The 20,445-nt window shown below is 45.0% G+C and overlaps 1 protein-coding gene across 1 annotated transcript in view; it reads left to right on the top strand.

Moving 5' to 3' along the window:
• LOC138770453 (embryonic protein UVS.2-like) overlaps nucleotides 1-20,445 on the top strand; it is a 61,821-nt gene that overhangs the window by 40,264 nt on the left and 1,112 nt on the right. Inside the window, exons 13-15 of the mRNA XM_069949554.1 lie at nucleotides 13,202-13,282; nucleotides 14,799-14,927; nucleotides 18,025-18,229. Of these exons, the coding sequence (XP_069805655.1) occupies nucleotides 13,202-13,282; nucleotides 14,799-14,927; nucleotides 18,025-18,229 (415 nt within the window). The remainder of the gene's footprint in view (nucleotides 1-13,201; nucleotides 13,283-14,798; nucleotides 14,928-18,024; nucleotides 18,230-20,445) is intronic.

Genomic DNA, 20,445 nt, shown 5'->3' with positions numbered 1-20,445 from the left:
GTGCAATCCATTTGACAGTAGAAGTTCTTGCAACTTATCAATCCAATCCCTCACAGGCTACCACCAAAATATTTATTCAAGCACAGGCTGCCATCGCCAGACTGTATGAATTATCATCTTCTGCCTGTAGCAGTCCGAAGTAGGCAGAGGATACTCACAAGTGGATACTGTATAATGGATTATATCTACATGATGCATACAAACTGGGACTGGGGAAACCTACTTACATTGGGAATACTAACTACAGAGAGGTTTGGGATAATACCTAGTGTGGGCCACCTGCAGAGGAATAATACCTATGGAAGGGATGGGAAGATAGTGCCTACCGAAGGGGGTATGCTACCTATAGGGTAGATAAAACTTGCAGGAGACATACTAACAGGGGGGGCCTTCCAACATGGTGACCTACCTACAAGAAAGACTTGGTAGAACCTATGTAATGAGGGAAATAAATACTGGGTAATTAATTCTTTCTACCAACTGGAGTGACCTACCTATGAAATATGGGCACTCCCTCCATCTGCCCAATCCATCTAGATCTTCCACTAACCCACTAACGCACCCACTCTGTTATTTGGAACACCAAAATGGACAATATTGTGTTAGTGTTTGGGAACTATAGGTGCCAGAATATTGGCAAAGCTTAAACTGTTTGTCTTGCAGTTCGTGGAGATTATGTTCCAAGAAAAAATCGTCATTTCTGTCTGGGCCGGAAATAGAAGAAAAAGAAAATTGAAAAGCGGCAATCGGAGAAGACATTACATGTGAGTCACTGGGTCTGAACGCTCTGTAGCGGTAGTGATAGCCGCCATGGTGTGTCAGGATTACTAATAATATGTAGGACAATATGTGGGGTGGGGTTATCATTGATAACATATTTCTGTGTATAGGGCTTTTTATTCAGTAGCGGTATGGAGGTCGTTTTCTTACTGTGTGGTAGTAATATTGTTCCTGATCTAATGTTATATGATAACTGTATATATGTATATATCCTTTTGTGTATGTGCTAGTGGTGGTGGTAGTAGAGAGATGTGTCTCGGGGCTTTGTCCATGATCTTTTTATACTCTTGCAATGCTCCTGGTATAAGCAGTTTAGCCACAGAGCACAAAAGGCCTAGATGGCTGTTCTATCTCACAATAGCTGTTAGTGTAGAGATGGTAGAGAGCCCATGTTAGTTGAGCGGCCCTGATAGCTTAACAGATCTAAACACCAGACACCTTTTATCTGTCCCTGTGCAGATACCGCAGCAAGTTCAGGTTTTATAAATAGACAAAGCATAGGGAATGAATTTCATAGCACTAGGTGTGCTAAGTTCTGCCACACCTCCATAATGTTCCTTCTTAAGAATTAGCTAATATATATAGATCAACATGCATGACTATTTTTCCCAGCAGAACAAAAGAACCCAGCAGGCTACATTATAAACTTCTGTTCATGTGTCATTGTATTCTAGATACCCTAATGGCATACCTCCAACTTTTTAGACGGCCAAAGAGGGACACTTGTGGTTCACTCTAGCAAAGTTTTACAGACATTTCTTTTTTAAATCCAGGATGCATCCACACATCCAGGATCTGCTGCAGATTGATGCATCCACACATACAAGATCTGCTGCAGATTGATGCATCCACACAGCCACGATCTGCTGCAGATTGATGCAATCACACATACAGGATCTGCTGCAGATTGATGCATCCACACGTACAGGATCTGCTGCAGATTGATGCAATCACACATACAGGATCTGCTGCAGATTGATGCAATCACACATACAGGATCTGCTGCAGATTGATGCATCCACACATCCAGGATCTGCTGCAGATTGATGCATCCACACATACAAGATCTGCTGCAGATTGATGCATCCACACATCCACGATCTGCTGCAGATTGATGCAATCACACATACAGGATCTGCTGCAGATTGATGCATCCACACATACAAGATCTGCTGCAGATTGATGCATCCACACATACAGGATCTGCTGCAGATTGATGCATCCACACATCCACGATCTGCTGCAGATTGATGCAATCACACATACAGGATCTGCTGCAGATTGATGCATCCACACATACAGGATCTGCTGCAGATTGATGCAATCACACATACAGGATCTGCTGCAGATTGATGCATCCACACATCCAGGATCTGCTGCAGATTGATGCAATTACACATCCAGGATCTGCTGCAGATTGATGCATCCACACATCCAGGATCTGCTGCAGATTGATGCATCCACACATCCAGGATCTGCTGCAGATTGATGCATCCACACATACAGGATCTGCTGCAGATTGATGCATGCATTTAGCTATATTTATATCTGCAGCAGATCCTGTATGTGTGTATGCATCCTTGGGTCCCATTCACACATAGTAACCCTGTCTGTAATTTCGGAACTGTGGACAGGATTACGAATGTTTCACTAACTATCTGCATTTGCACAGACCCACTGTTAGATAGGTGACACAGATGCACAATGGCTTAATCATTTTTTATGTATAATTTTTTTTTAATAACATCTTTTATTAACACAAGATAAATAAACAACTTGTATCAAAGTATACAATCTTTAATAGCCAAAGCAAACAACCCCTTAGGGCCAGTTCACACAGATTAAAACTGGCAAAAGTTCCGCCGCGGAATCCCGCCAGCCTCTAGCCAGATAACCCTGTACTAGTCCTGTGTTTCGAGACTCTTAAGGGTAGCTTCACACGTACCGTGTCGCTGCGTTTTTAACGCTGCGTTTTTGCTGCGTTTTTTACATGCGTTTTTAACGCTGCGTTTTTGCTGCGTTTTTTAAATGCACATTTTGATTTTCACATGATTTTCATGTGAAAATCAAAATGCGCATGTAAAAAACGCAGCGTTAAAAACGCAGCGATACGGTACGTGTGAAGCTACCCTAATTGAGGTTCCACATGCTTTATTTTGCATATTCATGTTTCACTGCATTGAGCGCTTTAACCAGTAGCCGGCAGTGTTGTCGTTTGGCTGGTCTCCCTGAGATCAGTGATCAGTTTCCCGTTTGGCTCTACTAGGCATTGCTCCCACCTAGCTATAATCCTGCTCCACACTGATGAGGGGCAACATCCCGAAACAGCTGTCTGTGGATGGATACCTGGTCTTGGTTTTCCTTGTCATTACAATGACTTATAGGGCCACTTAATATGGTGGTTTCCCTACAGGAGTCCCCCTTTTCCTGGGTCCTTCCCAGAGGGATATCTGGCTAGTCCTGTGTTTCGAGACTCTTAAATTAGACCCCACAGGCTTTTCTTACGCAAATTTATGTTTCCCAGGGAGCAATGCACCTAAGATATCATTGCATTGAAAGCTTTTACTAGCAGCCGGCAGTGTTATCTTTGACTGGTCTCCCTGAGATCAGTGATCTGTTTGTTTTTTAACCTTAGAAAGAGACCCCAGCATTAACCCCTTAACGACATTGGGCGTAAATTTATGCCCCCGCGCCCTGGTACTTCGCGCAAATGGACGTAAATTTACGCCCGATGTTTCCCCGATCGCTGTGTGTTTGCACACAGCGATCGGGGAAGATGGCCTGCTATAAATCATAGCAGGCCATCTTAGCTTCTCGGCACGGGGGGTGGTTAACACCACACGTGCTTACGATCGCCGCTATGGGCTGATCAATTCAGATCAGCCAATAGCGGCTATTGGAACCTTTCCGGGTCATCGGTGACCAGATGACCTGGAAAAAATGGCGTTCGGTGCTGTCCGACGACGGCACCGACCGCCATTACTGTAAAAAGTAATTGTGGTCAGGGAGGCACAACGATCAAAGTCCCCAAAAGTAGTAAATACCTGCTCTGGACCCCTCAGCTAGGTAGGGTAGGTAGGGTGTTGTCGGCGTCAGAGGGATACGTTATTATTGCCTCCGACACCGAAACAGCCAGTTAGGATGAATGGGGGGGGTCCTTCTTTCCTCCATTCATCCTCATCGTCCTCATCATCCAGTGACGTGTCTGGGGGTAGCGTAGCGTACGCTGCCCCCAGACACGTATTTTCCGCCAGTACCGTCTCAATAAGAGATGACCGTATGGTGTGAAATTCTACAAACTCTGTAAGAGTACCTCAGGGTACACTTACAGATTTCAGGTACGTGCACACTGCGGAATGGCGAAGGATAACCCACAGCTGGACTGATGCAGGCACGCGTCTCTACCCGTGTCATAGACTCCATCCTATGCACGGGCGGATCCAAAGAATGAATACGTTGGACGGACGAGCGGAATCCGCCTGTGCATAGAATGGAGTCTATGACACGTGTGGAGATGTGCGTGACCGCATCAGTCCGCCGGCGGGTGCCAGCTGCGGAATATGTGAAGGGTTATCTGTCGCGATTCCTTAGTGTGCACGTACCCTTAGAGCAGGGGTGGGGAACCTCCGGCCCGCGGGCCGCATCCGGCCCCTGAGACCTCCCGATGCGGCCCGCGGCCCGCGGCTCCCCTGTGACACGCGCTGCTTCTGGAGGAGGAAGGAGCCGGCGCACACAGCATCCTCTGTGACCGCTGCCGTGCTGTCTGTGTCGGCTCCTTCCTCCTCAAACGCGGCGAGTGTCTTCAGTCTCCTGCGGGCCGCGCGCGATGACGTCATTTCATCGCGCGCCGCCTGCAGGAGAAGACCAGCACAGAGGACCTGGGAGAGAAGAGGACCTGGACAGCGTGGGAACGGAGGAAAGGTGAGAGGGATGTTTATTTTTTTTTTATTTGGGGGTTAAATAGGCTACCAGGGACATGCCTGATGGGGGGGGATAACTAGGCTACCAGGGACATGACTGATGGGGGGGGGGGGATAACTAGGCTACCAGGGACATGACTGATGGGGGGGGGGGATAACTAGGCTACCAGGGACATGACTGATGGGGGGGATAACTAGGCTACCAGGGACATGACTGATGGGGGGGGGGGGGGATAACTAGGCTACCAGGGACATGACTGATGGGGGGGGGATAACTAGGCTACCAGGGACATTGACTGATGGGGGGGGGGGATAAACTGGTCCACCAGGGACATGACTGTTGGGTGTTTACTGGTCCACCAGGCATATGACTGTTGGGGGTTAACTGGTCCACCAGGGACATGACTGTTGGGGGGGGGGGATAACTGGGCCACCAGGGGACAAGACTGTTGGGGGTTAACTGTTCCACCAGGGACATGGACTGTTGGGGGTTAACTGGTCCACCAGGCATATGACTGTTGGGGGTTAACTGGTCCACCAGGGACATGACTGTTGGGGGTTAACTAGGCTACCAGGGACATGACTGTTGGGGGTTAACTAGGCTACCAGGGACATGACTGTTGGGGGGTTAACTAGGCCACCAGGGACATGACTGTTGCGGGTTAACTAGGCCACCAGGGACATGACTAATGGGGGTTAACTAGGCCACCAGGGACAGGCCTGATGGGGGTTAACTAGGCTACCAGGGACATGACTGAGGGACTTAACTAGGCTACCAGGGACATGACTGATGTGGGTTAACTAGGCTATCAGGGATATGCCTGATGGGGGTTAAATAGGCCACCAGGGACATGCCTGATGAGGGTTAACTAGGCTACCAGGGACATGACTGATGTGGGTTAACTAGGCTACCAGGGACATGCCTGATGGGGGTTAACTGGTCCACCAGGGACAGGCCTGATGGGGGTTAGCTAGGCCACCAGGGACATGACTGTTGGGGGTTAACTAGGCCACCAGGGACATGACTAATGGGGGTTAACTAGGCCACCAGGGACAGGCCTGATGGGGGGTTAACTAGGCTACCAGGGACATGACTGAGGGATTAACTAGGCTACCAGGGACATGCCTGATGTGGGTTAACTAGGCTATCAGGGATATGCCTGATGGGGGTTAAATAGGCCACCAGGGACATGCCTGATGTGGGTTAACTAGGCTACCAGGGACATGCCTGATGGGGGTTAACTGGTCCACCAGGGACAGGCCTGATGGGGGTTAGCTAGGCCACCAGGGACATGACTGTTGGGGGTTAACTAGGCTACCAGGGACAGGCCTGATGGGGGGTTAACTAGGCTACCAGGGACATGACTGATGTGGGTTAATTAGGCTACCAGGGACATGCCTGATGGGGGTTAACTAGGCCACCAGGGACATGCCTGATGGGGGTTAACTAGGCTACCAGGGACATGCCTGATGGGGGGTAACTAGGCTACCAGGGACAAGACTGATGGGGTTTACTAGGCTACCAGGGACATGCCTGATGGGGGTTAACTAGGCTACCAGGGACATGCCTGATGGGGGTTAACTAGTCCACCAGGGACAAGACTGATGCGGGTTAACTAGGCTACCAGGGACATGACTGATGGGGGTTAACTAGTCCACCAGGGACATGACTGATGGGGGTTAACTAGGCTACCAGGGGCATGACTGATGGGGGTTAACTAGGCCACCAGGGACATGCCTGATGGGGGTTAACTAGGCTACCAGGGACATGGCTGGGGGGGTTAACTAGGCTACCAGGGACATGGCTGGGGGTTAACTACAATAGCAGGGGCACTAGGCGAACAATACCTTGCCTTGCCCTGGGTGCTGCAAACCCCGCTACTAACTGCCGCGCACGGTATGCGGCCCTCGAATGATTTTATAAATGCCCGACTGGCCCTCGACATGGAAAAGGTTCCCCACCCCTGCCTTAGAGTGTATGTAGGAAGGGACACCCAAATCCAGCCCCCAGATGCCCCCTCCCCCCATCCTTGGAATAAGTGGAAGATCGTTTGGGAACTGATCTTCCCACTGCTGGATAAAGGTTACCACCTGTACGGGGATAACTTTTATACCAGCGCCCCCTCTTCCAGCCCTCACTGCCCGAGCTACTGTAGCTTGCGGCTTAATCCGAACATATCAGAAGTAGTAATAAAGCCCTAATATTTAGCAGCCATGGAGCGGACCCAGCGCTTCTTGATATGAAGGACCCCGTATCGCACCAGGACAACATTTTCCAGGTGACGTCCCCCACACTGGAAAACAGGAGACCCCAGAAGAAGTGCAGAGTGTGGTGTAACAGGGGGATCAGGAAGGACACCATTTTCCAGTGTGACACCTGTCCTGATCCCCCCGACCTCTGCATACAGGATCACTTCAAGGCGTACCACACGTCACTGGGGTTCTACATTATCTAAATTCTGTCCCTTATTCCTATTTCAGGGGTCACGTTGATCCAGGGATTATTCGGATCGCCATTATGGAGTAGGGAAGGAATTTTTCCCCTGTGATGAGGCTACTGTCGTCTGCCTCACAAAGGTTTTTTGCCTTCCTCTGGATCAACACAGGTTGAATTTGATGGACACCTGTCATTTTCAACCTTATAGACTAATAATTGGCCTAATACCCCCAAATAAATTAGAATTGTCCCTTTTCCCCAGCTAAGTAGGTATGGCCGCCATTCCCATTAGAGGATGCCATGATGCAATTACAGAGCCTCTGTGCGGCCAGGACAGTAGAAACCCCCCACTAGTGACCCCATTTTAGAAACTACACCCCATAAGGAATCTAACGAGGGGGGCAGCGGGGATATGGCCCCTGGTGACGGCCACATTTGGGACGTGAAATAAAAAAATGGTATTTTTTATTTTCACACCACATAAGTTCTACATAAGTGCCCGTCACCAGTAGGGTCCATATCCTCACTGCACCCTTGTTAGATTCCTTATGGGGTGTAGTTTCCAGAATGGGGTCACTTGTGGGGGTGTTCTACTGTCCTGGCAGCACAGGAGCTTTGTAATTGCGACATGGCCTCCATCCTCCATTCCAGCCTCTAAATGGCGCCCTGTCCCTTTGGTGGCTTGCCCTGTGCCCATATCAAGGCTAGACCAACATTTAGTGTAATTTTTTTAAACTTTTTACTCTAAATCATTGATCTTGTCATGATTTTTTTAATTTTCACAAGGGGTTAAAAGATAAAAAAAAAAAACTAAATGTGTAGAGCAATTTCCCCTGAGTACGGAAATACCCCACATGTGGACATAAAGCGCCATGCGGGTGCAGGGTAAGCCTCCAAAGGGAAGGTGTGCCATTTGGTTTTTGGAGGCTGGATTTGGATGGAATGGATTTCGAGGGGCCATGTTGCATTCAAAAGGCCCCTGTGTTGCCAAGACAGTTTAAACCCCCCACAAGTGACCCCATTATGGAAACTACATCCCTCAAGGAATGTAACAAGGGGTGTAGTGAGCATATGGACCCCACTGGTGACGGGCACAAATGTGGAACAATGTGGCGTGAAAATGAAATATTACATTTTTTACACTATAATGTTGGTTTAGCCTTGAATTTATCCTTTTCACAAGGGGTTAAAAGAGGGGAAAAAAAACAAAATGTGTAGAGCAATTTCCCCCGAGTCCGTAAATACCCCATATGTGGACATAAAGCGCCATGTGGGTGCAGGCCAAGCCTCCGAAGGGAAGGAGCGCCATTTAGATTTTGGAGGTTGGATTTGGCTAGAATGGATGATGAACGCCATGTCGCATTTACAGAGCCCTCATGCTGCCAAAACACTGGAAACCCCCCACATTTGACCACATTCTGAAAACTACACCCCACAAGGAATCTAACAAGGGGTGCAGTGAGGATATGGACCCCTTGATGACGGGCACATTTGTGCCATGAAAGTGAAAAAATGAAAATTTTCCCTTTCACGTCACATTATTCCACATTTGTGCCCGTCACCAGTGGGGTCCATATGCTCACTGAACCCCTTGTTAGATTCCTTGAGGGGTGTAGTTTCCAGAATGGGGTCACTTGTGTGGGGTTTCCAGTGTCTTGGCAGCACGAGGGCTCTGTAAATGCGACATGGCCCTTGAAATCCATTCCAGGAAAATTCAGCTTCCAAAAGCCAATTGGCGCTCCTTCCCTTTGGAGGCTCGTCCTGCGCCCCCTTGGCACTCTATCGCCACATGTGGGGTATTTCCGTACTCGGGAGAAACTGCGCTACACATTTTGTGTTTTTTTTCCCTTTCATCCCTTTAAGAAAATGAAACATTGAAGGCTAGAACAACGTTTTAGTGTAAAAAAAAAAATTTTCTTTTTTCACACCATATTGTTCGGAAAATCTGTGAAGCACCTGTGAGGTCTAAATGCTCACCGCACCCCTTGTTACATTCCTTGAGGGGTGTAGTTTTCTAAATGGTGTCCCTTAAGGGTGTTTTTATGTTTTGGCACCCCAGAGCCTCTGCCAACCTGAAGTGGTACAGTCAAAAATGACCAAGTATAACGGAGGCGTTGAAATTCACTAGGCGCTCCTTTGTATCTGAGGCTTGTGGTTGCGTCAAATAGCGCAATAGGGCCACATATGGGGTATTTCTATAAACTGCAGAAACGGGGCAATAATTATTGGGGTGCATTTCTCTGATAGTAGGTTTATAATTATGAAAAATATTGGATTACAATAAAATCTCTGCACAGAAAATTAAAATTTTCTAATTTCTTACACACTTAGCTTTTATTTCTGTGACTCCCCTAAAGGGTTAAAACACTTTCTGGATGTGCTTTTGCAGAGTGTGAGGGGTGCAGTTTCTAAAATGGGGTGCTTTCTGTGTCTTTCTAACATACAGTCCCCTCAAATACACTTTAAGGCTAGGTTCACACTACGTAAGCTTCCGGCCGTAGTGCGCTCCGTGAATATGCGGACGGAAACTTACGTAGTTAGCGTACAATGCAAAGTATACGATCCCGGCTGCACAGTTCACACTTTGTACGAATGTACGCCGCGCCGTAAGAAATGAACCAGACCAATGTTTCCGGCCGGAAGGCTGTAACTTACGCCGGTAGCGTATTGCGCGAATCCGTACGAAGTGGTGATTTCTTAATTTTTCCACACTTATATGCCGATCCAAAAGGTTCTGTGGGGTGTCCGGGGCTAGGCGAAGATTTCCAAGTAAAAGACCGCTGTCAGATCGCTTCGTAGGGGGCTCGGGAAGCGTAAGTAGACTACGGGCGTACGTTCGCATTGCGTACGCATTGCGTACACATCCAGCCGCACATCGAATATTCGCACGCCCGTCGTTTCAGTCGCACATGTACGGCGCCGCACGAAATGCGTACGGATTCGTACGCAGTGTGAACATAGCCTTAGGCTGAGTATTTTGCAACCTCAACCAGAAGTGGATTGAAAACACAGAAAGGATCTGTTCACACAATGTTGAAATTGAGTGGATGGCCGCCATATAACGGTAAAGAACTGCCATTTTTTCAATACAAAAGACACTTTTTTTTATTAAAACAGCAAATATTTGCCGTTAAATGACGGCCATCCACTCAATTTCAACAAACAGAGCCTTTCTGTGTTTCAAACCTACACAGGGTATACACTCCGGCCGGGATTTCTAGCGGTTCTGTAGAACACACAATAGAGTAAGCGGCTCTGGCTGCATGCTCCATAGTGTGCTGTGGGGAGTTCTGATGCGGGCACGTATGAATGCCCCCGCATCAGAACTCAGCGGCCTGAAAGATCATCCAGCCAGCACTGCAGTACCGACCGATATGATCTTTTCAGAGACCGGCCGTTCCGTGTCACGGAACAGCCCGTCTCTTACTAAATGTGAACATAGCCTAATATTGTATTAGATGGCTCCACTACTTAATAATTTTTTTGTAGCACGGATCATGGCCCCAAAATGGTTCTATAAAACCTACAGATTTGTGTATGGGGCCATATGAACTGCATATGTGAAATGATCTGTGAAGAATTTTTAGGATCCAACTTACACCACATGATAAAATAATATGTAAGTTTGGATCTATAACATAGTAAGAAACCAGACACTTTCTAGAGCAACATAAAGGGACATGTAAGGGGCAAAAACGGACAGAGGGGCTTGGCTCAAAAGAGGGACACTTGGAAGTTATGAAATGGCAGTGTTGGATTTAACAAACAATGGTCATTTATGGCTTACCCTATTACCAGAGATGGTGCGTCCAATGAAAGTTTTTGCATAGATTTTAAAAAAGGAATAGTGCAGTACCAGGTGTACTGTTCCCGTCAGCATGTTGTCTATGTAATACCTGGACATTGTGAGGCCTCCAGAGTGAGACACGTCCTGTGCAGCCACTCTCTGCTCCAGCTACTAGATGGGATCTTGATGACCGCCCAACCTCTTATTATAGAAATATTAGTAATGTAGTAATATACTGTAATCTATCACACATTTGCTTCATAATATCACATTTTACACATTTATTATTTTATCTTGAACCTATATAGTTGATTAGGCCTTTATTGCATCCCAGAACATTTTTAATAAAACTTTCTGTCTCTCTCTTTACAGTATAACTGAAGATGACCGCACAATGGAAACTATTCCAGACTTTTCCAGACTATTTCTATTCCAGACTTTCTAGATTATTCTCTTCTAATAAACTTTTTTCTTCTTGCATCATCTTATGTTTTGTATTCAATTATTTTCAGAGAGAGAGAGAGAGAGAGAGAGAGAGAGAGAGAGAGAGACACGTCTATGAGCCGACGTCCCAATTTTGCACAAAAAAAATTATCTTTTATGGGGATGGTGTTCTCAAGGAACAATGTAAAGAAAATGCAGAATTAAGTGTCTGATTGAAGTAGGAACATGTACAGTATACATATATACTGGTAAAAGAGCAGACAGTCATGTATTTTATTATGTGTCTAATGAGACAACATTCATACAGCAAACAGGACTGTATTATGGACTTTTTTTCATACGTCTCTAAACATTGATATTGCCCTGCCCTGGAACTATTCCTGGAACTGAATACAGAATCACATTAGTACAATATTAGCTGTATACACCATTCTGTTACATCACGGAGATCAGGATCCATGCACCATTCTATTACATCACTGGGATCAGCTGTATACACCATTCTGTTACATCAATGAGATCAGCTGTATACACCATTCTGTTACATCACGGAGATCAGGATCCATACACCATTCTATTACATCACTGGGATCAGCTGTATACACCATTCTGTTACATCACTGAGATCAGCTGTATACACCATTCTGTTACATCACTGAGATCAGGATCCATAAACCATTCTATTACATTACTGATAGGCTGGGCGATATGGCCAAAAAAAAAAATCTTGATTTTTTTTATCTTGATTCTCGATTTAAATCTCGATTCTTTTTTTTTTTTTTTTTTCATTTTTGCTAAATAAACAGAACATTTTTCTCCCTGCAGTGTCAGATGACATTTGAGACAACAACTGTATTGCATATAGTAGACAAGCCCCCATTGTGCCCCCTAGGTTTGCCAAATATGTGCCACTCTGTGCCCCCATATAGTATAAGAGATCTTTGTGCTTCCATCTAGTTAGGATGTAGTAGTGGAGGTATAGTGGATAAGGGTTGTAATAGTACAGGTATAGATGAGGGGTGTAGTAGTACAGGTACAGATAAGGGGTGTAGTAGTAGTAGTAAAGATATAGATGAGTGTAATAGTACAGGTACAGATGAGGGGTGTAGTAGTAGTACAGATATAGATAGTGTAGTAGTAGTACGGGTACAGATGAGGGGTGTAGTAGTACAGGTATTGAGGGGCAGACTGGCGTGCGTTTGAAGGGCAGCCTTTTTAAACAGCTGATCAGCAAGTGAGCTGACATGCTGACCCCCACCATACTGATATTTGTGGCCTATCCTGAGGATATGTTATTATTTTTTAAAGGTTGGATAACCACTTTAGGCCACAATCCCACATGCATGCAAAAGCATCCTAATTCCAGAAACATTGTGCAACTGCTGGAGAATGCCAGTGGCTAGGTTTCAAGCACATGTGTTTGCATGCATGTGGGAATGTGGCCTTACAGGGGTAGTGCGCGGCGTTTTATATTTATTCACTAAATAACACACATTACAAAGTTATACAACTTTGTAATGTGTGTTATTTAAGTGAATGGCCCCTTCCCCGTGTTCCCCCCACCCTGGAAGTGTGGTGCGGTATACTTACGTATTCGCTGTCGACCCTGGCCGACATCTTGGGTCGACGACCGCTCCAGCCGCCCCTCATGCCGGCCCCCTCTGCCACGTCGTCAGCTGCTCAGCCGCGATTGGCCTAGGCTAGATTATACCCTGGGTATATTTTGGTCTAGGCCAATTCATTAAAACATAGAAACATAGAAGATTGTCGACAGAAAAAGACCACTGGGTCCATCTAGTCTGCCCTTTGGTATTTTCTTTCTTATTATCTTAGGATAGATATATGTGTATCCCAAGCGTGTTTAATTCTGTTATTGTGGATTTACCAACCACCTCTGCTGGAAGTTTGTTCCAGGTATCTACTACTCTTTCAGTAAAATAATGTTTTCTCACATTGCTTCTGATCTTTCCCCCAACTAACCTCTCACTGTGTCCTCTTGTTCTTGAGCTCAGATTTTTACTAAAAACACTCCCCTCTTGAACTTTATTTAGTCCCTTAACATACTTAAAGGTTTCAATCATGTCCCCCCTTTCCCTTCTTTCCTCCAGACTATACAGATTCAAATCCTTAAGTCTTTCCTGATATGGTTTATGCCTCACACCCTCCACCATTTTTGTAGCCCGTCTTTGGACCGTTCTAGTTTATCAATATCCTTTTTTAGATGAGGTCTCCAGAACTGGACACAGTATTCCAGATGTGGCCTCACCAGAGCTCTATACAGCGGGATCAGTCTCCGCTTCCTACTGGTTATACCTCTAGCTATACCCCAGCATACGATTTGCTTTCCCACCGCCTGGTTGCACTGGTAACTCATTTTAAGGCTGTCAGAAATCACTACCCCTAAATCCTTCTCTTCTGAAGTCTTTTCCAACACAGTACTGCCGATGTGATACTAGAATAGAGGATTCCTCCTCCCCAAGTGCATTATTTTACATTTGGAAATGTTGAACTTCAATTTCCACTGTTTGCACCACTTATCTAGCAAAGCTAATCGTTTTCCATATTACTGACACCTCCAGGAATATCCACCCTATTGCACACTTTGTGTCGTCAGCAAACAGACAAACTTTACCTACCAAACCTTCTCCTATGTCACTTACAAACATGTTAAAAAGAATAGGACCCAGAACAGACCCTTGTGGCACACCACTTGTAACCAGTCTCTGCTCAGAATATACACCATTAACAACAACCCTCTGATATCTCTCCTTCAGCCAATCACAAATCCACTGAACTATCCAGGGATTAAGTCCAATTTTCTCCAACTTCTCTATCAGCTTTTTATGGGGAACTGTATGAAAAGCTTTGCTGAAGTCCAGATAGGCGATATCCACAGCAACACCTTCATCCAGCACTTTTGTGGGTCGTACACAATTAGGCACGACTCCTAATAAGCGCTCTGGATCAATGGAGGATGCTGCCTTCCACCTTCCGATTCTCCAAAGTGGATCCTCGGTGTCAATCACAATAGTGGTAAAAGGAAGAGGTTGGGGGATTTGTCTGGCGCAAACACCCTTTTTTTGGAACACCGGCCACGTTCCCCTGTTCCTTCTCTGAATGAAGAGAACTCCTGGCACTGGTGTGAAGTCAAATTCAGGCTTTATTTGATGCAACGTGTTTCGAGGGTGCAATCCCCTCTTCATCAGGCATAATACAGGTAACAAACAACAATCTTTTATAGTAAAACAGTAATGGATGACTCGGAAGTGCTTTCTGCACTCAGGTGACCTCTGACATCATCATCCCACATTACACTGATACTAACAAACATTTGGCTAAAAACACATATCTTTCAATCCATTATATACAGGAGATTAAGTAAAATAAAAATACAAATACACATCCTCATAAAAGCGTTCTTTACATTTAGTGGAAATGCTTCTCTGCTGTTTTCCAGACTTACAAGATCACTATCTCTATCCCATATGGCTTTATAGTGCTGGACACAGATCATTACCAATATCAACCACAGGAGGCAGAATGTCTAAATGGTCTAGTGGTAAGTGTCTGGCCTATGACCAATGAGCCTAGCTGAAATCATGGGTCAAGCCCCTTGGGAGGTTTTAGAGAAATGTTGATGTTGACATTTTTAAGAGTATAATAAATTTCATTTTACATATATCTATATTGATACTACATAGTACAAGGTGAATCCATCCTACAATGAGTGATTATGAATACAGTCTACACATGGAAGTGATGTCGCACCCCACCCGACATTCTTAATGGAGACCCCATGTTTTAAGAAACCCTTTTTTACATTGAGTCTATGTCCATTGAGACGACAGTGCAAAGGTTGTGTGGTTCGACCCACGTATTGGAGGCCACACGGGCACTCCAACACGTAGATTACATAGCAAGATTTACAATTTACACTTTGCTTGATGGTATAGTTCTGCCCTGTTGCCCTGCTTGTAATGGTGGTAAAACCGTCCCTGATGGAAGTACAACACATACATCTCGGATGGTTACATTTCGCCACTCCTACACATGATTTATTACTTGTTGTACCCTTCCTGTGTCTGCGTAGGCAGCTGGGAGCTATTAGGTTCTTTAAAGTAGGTGTTCTCCTATATGTTACCAACGGTTCATTGGGAAGCAAGGGGCCTATAACGGGGTCTAGTTTCAACAGGTGCCAGTGTTTCTGTAATACTTTTTGTATATCTTTGTGTGATCTGCTATACCGAGTGATGAAATTAATCCTGTGGGCTCTTGTTGTACAAGATCTTTAGTGTTGCTAGTTAGACATGACCCCTGTGTCAGTTGGCATGTTCTCTGGTAGGGATTATGTAGCAATTGTTTGGGATATCCCTTTGCTTGAAACGTCTTTTCAAGATCCCTGCTTGTTTCTTGAAAGTAGTGTCTTCTGTACAGTTCTTCCTAATTCTTTTGTATTAACTGTAGGGGACATTGGTCTTTCATTTTTTCAAATGGCCACTCTTGAAGGATAAATAACTGTTAGAGTCAACCTCCTTGAAGAAGGTTGCTGTGATGATTTCACTCCCTTTGTGAGTAATTAAAAGGTCCAAAAATTCAATCTGGACTTCGGAATGGTGGGAGTTAGTTTAATCCCCATGTAATCTCATTGATGTACTGTACAAATTCACTGAGGGTATTTGCGTCACCTTTCCACAGGAAAAAAAAGATTGTCTATATAATGTTTGTAAATAAGGACATGATCTTTAACCCCTTAAGGACAGAGCCTGAAATGAATATGACCTGTGTCACTTTATTTATTAATAACTTGGGATGCTTTTACCTATCCGGCTGATTCTGAGATTGTTTTCTCGTGACATATTGTACTTCACATTTCTGGTAAATTGGAGTCGATACTTATAACGGATCTTTATGGGAAAAAAAAACAAAAACATGAAAAATTGTGAAAAAATGCATTTTTCCAACTTTGAAACTCTTCTGCATATATAGAAAATGGTTATGCCTTATAAATTATATATTAAATAGCATTAGCAACATGTCTACTTTATGTTGGCGGCATTAATTAAATGATCTTTCATTTTTTTAGACAATAGGAAGCTTAAAACATAAGCAGCAATTTTCAATAAAATTTCAAAACCAGATATTTTTAGGGACCTGTTCAGGTATAAAGTGTATTTGAGGGGCCTGATGTTAGAAAGCCCCACAAAGCAGGGGCGTAGCTAGGGGTTCAGCCTAGGGGGGGCGAGTGAGTCTGAGTGGGATCCCAACCAAGGTTACCCATAGGAAAACCTCAGCAGGTGACAAGGATTTCTGAATAATATAGGGATATGTTCTACAAGAGCCGTGTAAGAGGCGTCTACATCTGGAATATAGAACTGCAAAAAAGTAAAAGGCTTAAGATTAGAAAAATATAGCTACCTTCTTCCACAGACAGCACTACTCTTGTCCTCAGTTTTGTGTGTGGTATTCAACTAAAGTGAATGGAGCCAAGTTGTGATACCACACACAACCTAAGAGCAGGGTGGCGCTGTTTTTGAAGAAAAACAATTATGCTGTTTTTCTTTTAATTCTGGAGAACCCTTTTAACCAGATTATCTTGCCTAAAAATAATAGTGGTATAGGTAATAAGCTTTTAGACATCTATCTATCTATCTATCTCCTGTCTGTCTGTCTGTCTGTCTATCTATCTATCCGTCTATCTATCTATCTATATTATCTATCTCCTGTCTGTCTTATCTCTATCTCCTGTTTCTATCTATCTATCCATCTATCTCCTGTCTGTCTGTCTATCTGTCTATCTATTATCATCTATCTATCTATCTATCTATCTATTATCTATATACCTATCTATATATCACTCCATCTGTCTGTCTGTCTACCTCTCTGTCTGTCTATCTATCTATCTATCTATCTATCTATCTATCTATCTATCTATCTGTCTATCTCCTATCTATCTATCTCCTACCTATCATCTATCTATCTATCTCCTATCTATCATCTATCTATCTCCTGTCTGTCTGTATGTATGTCTGTCTGTCTATCTATCCATCATACTGAGTACAAATGCTGGAAAAGCTGGGTGACCTCCATTATACTGACTACAGGATACTGGAAAAGCTGGGTGACCTCCATTACACTGACTACAGGATACTGGGAAAGCTGGGTGACCTCCATTATACTGACTACAGGATACTGGGAAAGCTGGGTGACCTCCATTATACTGACTACAGGATACTGGAAAAGCTGGGTGACTCCATTACACTGACTACAGGATACTGGGAAAGCTGGGTGACCTCCATTATACTGACTACAGGATACTGGGAAAGCTGGGTGACCTCCATTATACTGACTACAGGATACTGGGAAAGCTGGGTGACCTCCATTATACTGAATAGAAGATTCTGGAAAGCTGTGTGGACCTCCATCATACTGAGTACAAGATGGTCCCAGAGCTGTATATATATATATATATATATATATATATATATATATATATATATATATATATACTGTATATATATATATATATATATATATATAATATGGCTCCTCCTGATTATTTGGTCATATATATACTGTATATAGCTGCTGTGTCTGGTCAGTGGTGTGGGAGGGTGGTTGTGTGTCTGTGTCTGTCTGTGTTGTCACTCCTCTCACAGTACCTGACACCTTCCAGCGCTCAGCAGCCTCACTTACTGTCAGAGCTGCTGCTGGATGACTTCAGTCCCTCTCTGGCAGCCATGGACGGCAGGATCCCTCAAGCTGCTGGTCCCTCCCCAAACATGTCTGTAGTGGCCGGGGCCTCCAAGAAGCCAACAGCACCTGGCAATAGCGGGCCCCCTCAGCTGTCGGATGCCGTGCCCGGCAAGGGCTGGATGTTTTTCTGCTTCTCCTCACACGCTGCTGCTTCTCCCCTCCCCCTCACTGTCCTACAGAGTGTGGTATGAGGGGGAGGGGCCAGCAGCAGCTTGTGAGGAGAAGCAGGGAGAAGATCCAGCCCTGGCCGGGCACGGCATCCGACAGCTGAGGGGGCCCGCTATTACAGGTGCTGTTGGCTTCTTGGGGCCCCCGGCCAGGAAGGACATGTGTTAAGGCTGTCTGCAAAAGCAATAGCTTTGCAGACAGCATTAACTGTCTGAGACCTTAGTGGGCCCCTGCCTGAGTGGGCCCGGGGGGCGACCGCCCCCTTTGCCCCCGCCTATTTTCGCTACTGCCACAAAGCACCCCATTTCAGAAACTGCAGCCCCCAAACTCTGCAAAAGCACATCTAGAAAGTTTTTCACCCTTTAGGGGGAGTCACAGAAATAAAAAGCTAAGTGTGTAGAAATTTGAAAATTTTAATTTTCTGTGCAGAGATTTTATTGTAATCCAATATTTTTCATAATGATAAACCTATTAGCAGAGAAATGCACCCCAGTGCCTCGTTTCTGCAGTTTATAAAAATACCCCATATGTGGCCTATGCATTGTTTGACGCAACCACAAGCCTCAGATACAAAGGAGCGCCTAGTGAATTTCACCGCCTCCGTTATAATTGTCATTTTTGACCGTACCACTTCAGGTTGGCAGAGGCTCGGGGTGCCAAAACCTAAAAAAAACCCCTAAAGGGACACCATTAGAAAACTACCCCCTCGAGGAATGTAACAAGGTGCGGTGCGGTGAGATCTGGACTCCACAGTGGCTTAACAGATTTTCAGTACAATGTGGCATAAAAAAGGAAAACTTCTATTTTTTACACTAAAACGTTGTGCTAGCCTTCATTTTTCATTTTACAAGGGGATAAAAGAAAAAAAAACACCAAAACGTGTAGCGCAGTTTCTCCCGAGCCTCCAAAGGGAAGGAGCGCAATTGGCTTTTGGAAGCTGAACTTACTGGAATGGATTTCAAGGGCCATGTCGCATTTACAGAGCCCTCGTGCTGCCAAAACACTGGAAAACCCCCACAAGTGACCCCATTCTGGAAACTACACCCTCAAGAAATCTAACAAGGGGTGCAGTGAGCATTATGGACCCCACTGAAGATGGCACAAATGTGGGAACAATGTGATGTGAAAAATGAAAAATTTCATTTTTCCACTTCATTGCACAAATGTGCCCGTCATCAAGGGGTCCATATCCTCATTGCAACCCCTTGTTAGATTCGCTGAGGGGTGTAGCTTCAGAATGGGGCACTTGTGGGGGTTTCCAGTGTTTGGCAGCACGACGGCTCTGTAATGCGAAATGGCGTTCATCATCCATTCGCGACAAATCCAAGCCTCCAAAATCCAAATGGCGCTCCTTCCCTTCGGAGGCTTGCCCTGCACCCACATGGCGCTTTATGTCACATGGGGGAATTTACGGACTCGGGGGAAATGCTATACACATTTGTGTGTTTTTTTCTCTTTTAACCCCTTGTGAAAAATGAAAAAGTAAGGCTAAACCAACATTATAGTGTAAAAAATTTAATATTTCATTTTCACGTCACATTGTTCCACATTTGTGGCCCGTCACCAGTGCGTCCATATGCTCACTACACCCTAGTTACATTCCATGATGGTGTAGTTTCCATAATGGGGTCACTTGTGGGGGGTTTCAACTGTCTTGGCAACACAGAGCCTTTCAAATGCAAACAAGGCCCTCGAAATCCATTCCAGCCAAATCCAGCTTCCAAAAGCCAAATGGTGCTCCTTCCCTTTGGAGGCTTTGCCCTGCACCTGTATGGCGCTTTATGTCCACATGTGGGTATTTACGTACTCAGGGGAAATTGCTCTACAAATTTTGTGGTTTTTTTATCTTTAACCCTTGAGAAAAATGAAAAAATTAAGACAAGATCAATGGATTTAGTGTAAAAATTTAAAATTTTTTACACTAAAATGTTGGTCTAGCTTGATTTTTTTTCCATTTCCACAAGGGGTTAAAAAGAATTGAATGCAAAAATGTGTAGGGAATTTCCCCCGAGTACAAACATACCCCACATGTGGACATAATATGCTGTATGGGCACAGGCAAAGCCACCCAAAGGGACAGAGCGCCATTAGAGGCTGGAAGGGGGTTTCTACTGTCATGGCAGCACAGAGGCTTTATAATGCATCATGGCAAGTCT

This window comes from Dendropsophus ebraccatus, chromosome 13, assembly GCF_027789765.1.
Source record: "Dendropsophus ebraccatus isolate aDenEbr1 chromosome 13, aDenEbr1.pat, whole genome shotgun sequence".
Classification (NCBI taxonomy): Eukaryota; Metazoa; Chordata; class Amphibia; order Anura; family Hylidae; genus Dendropsophus; species Dendropsophus ebraccatus.
Note: the sequence above shows the minus strand (reverse complement) of the source record. Positions and strands in the feature narration are given on the sequence as shown.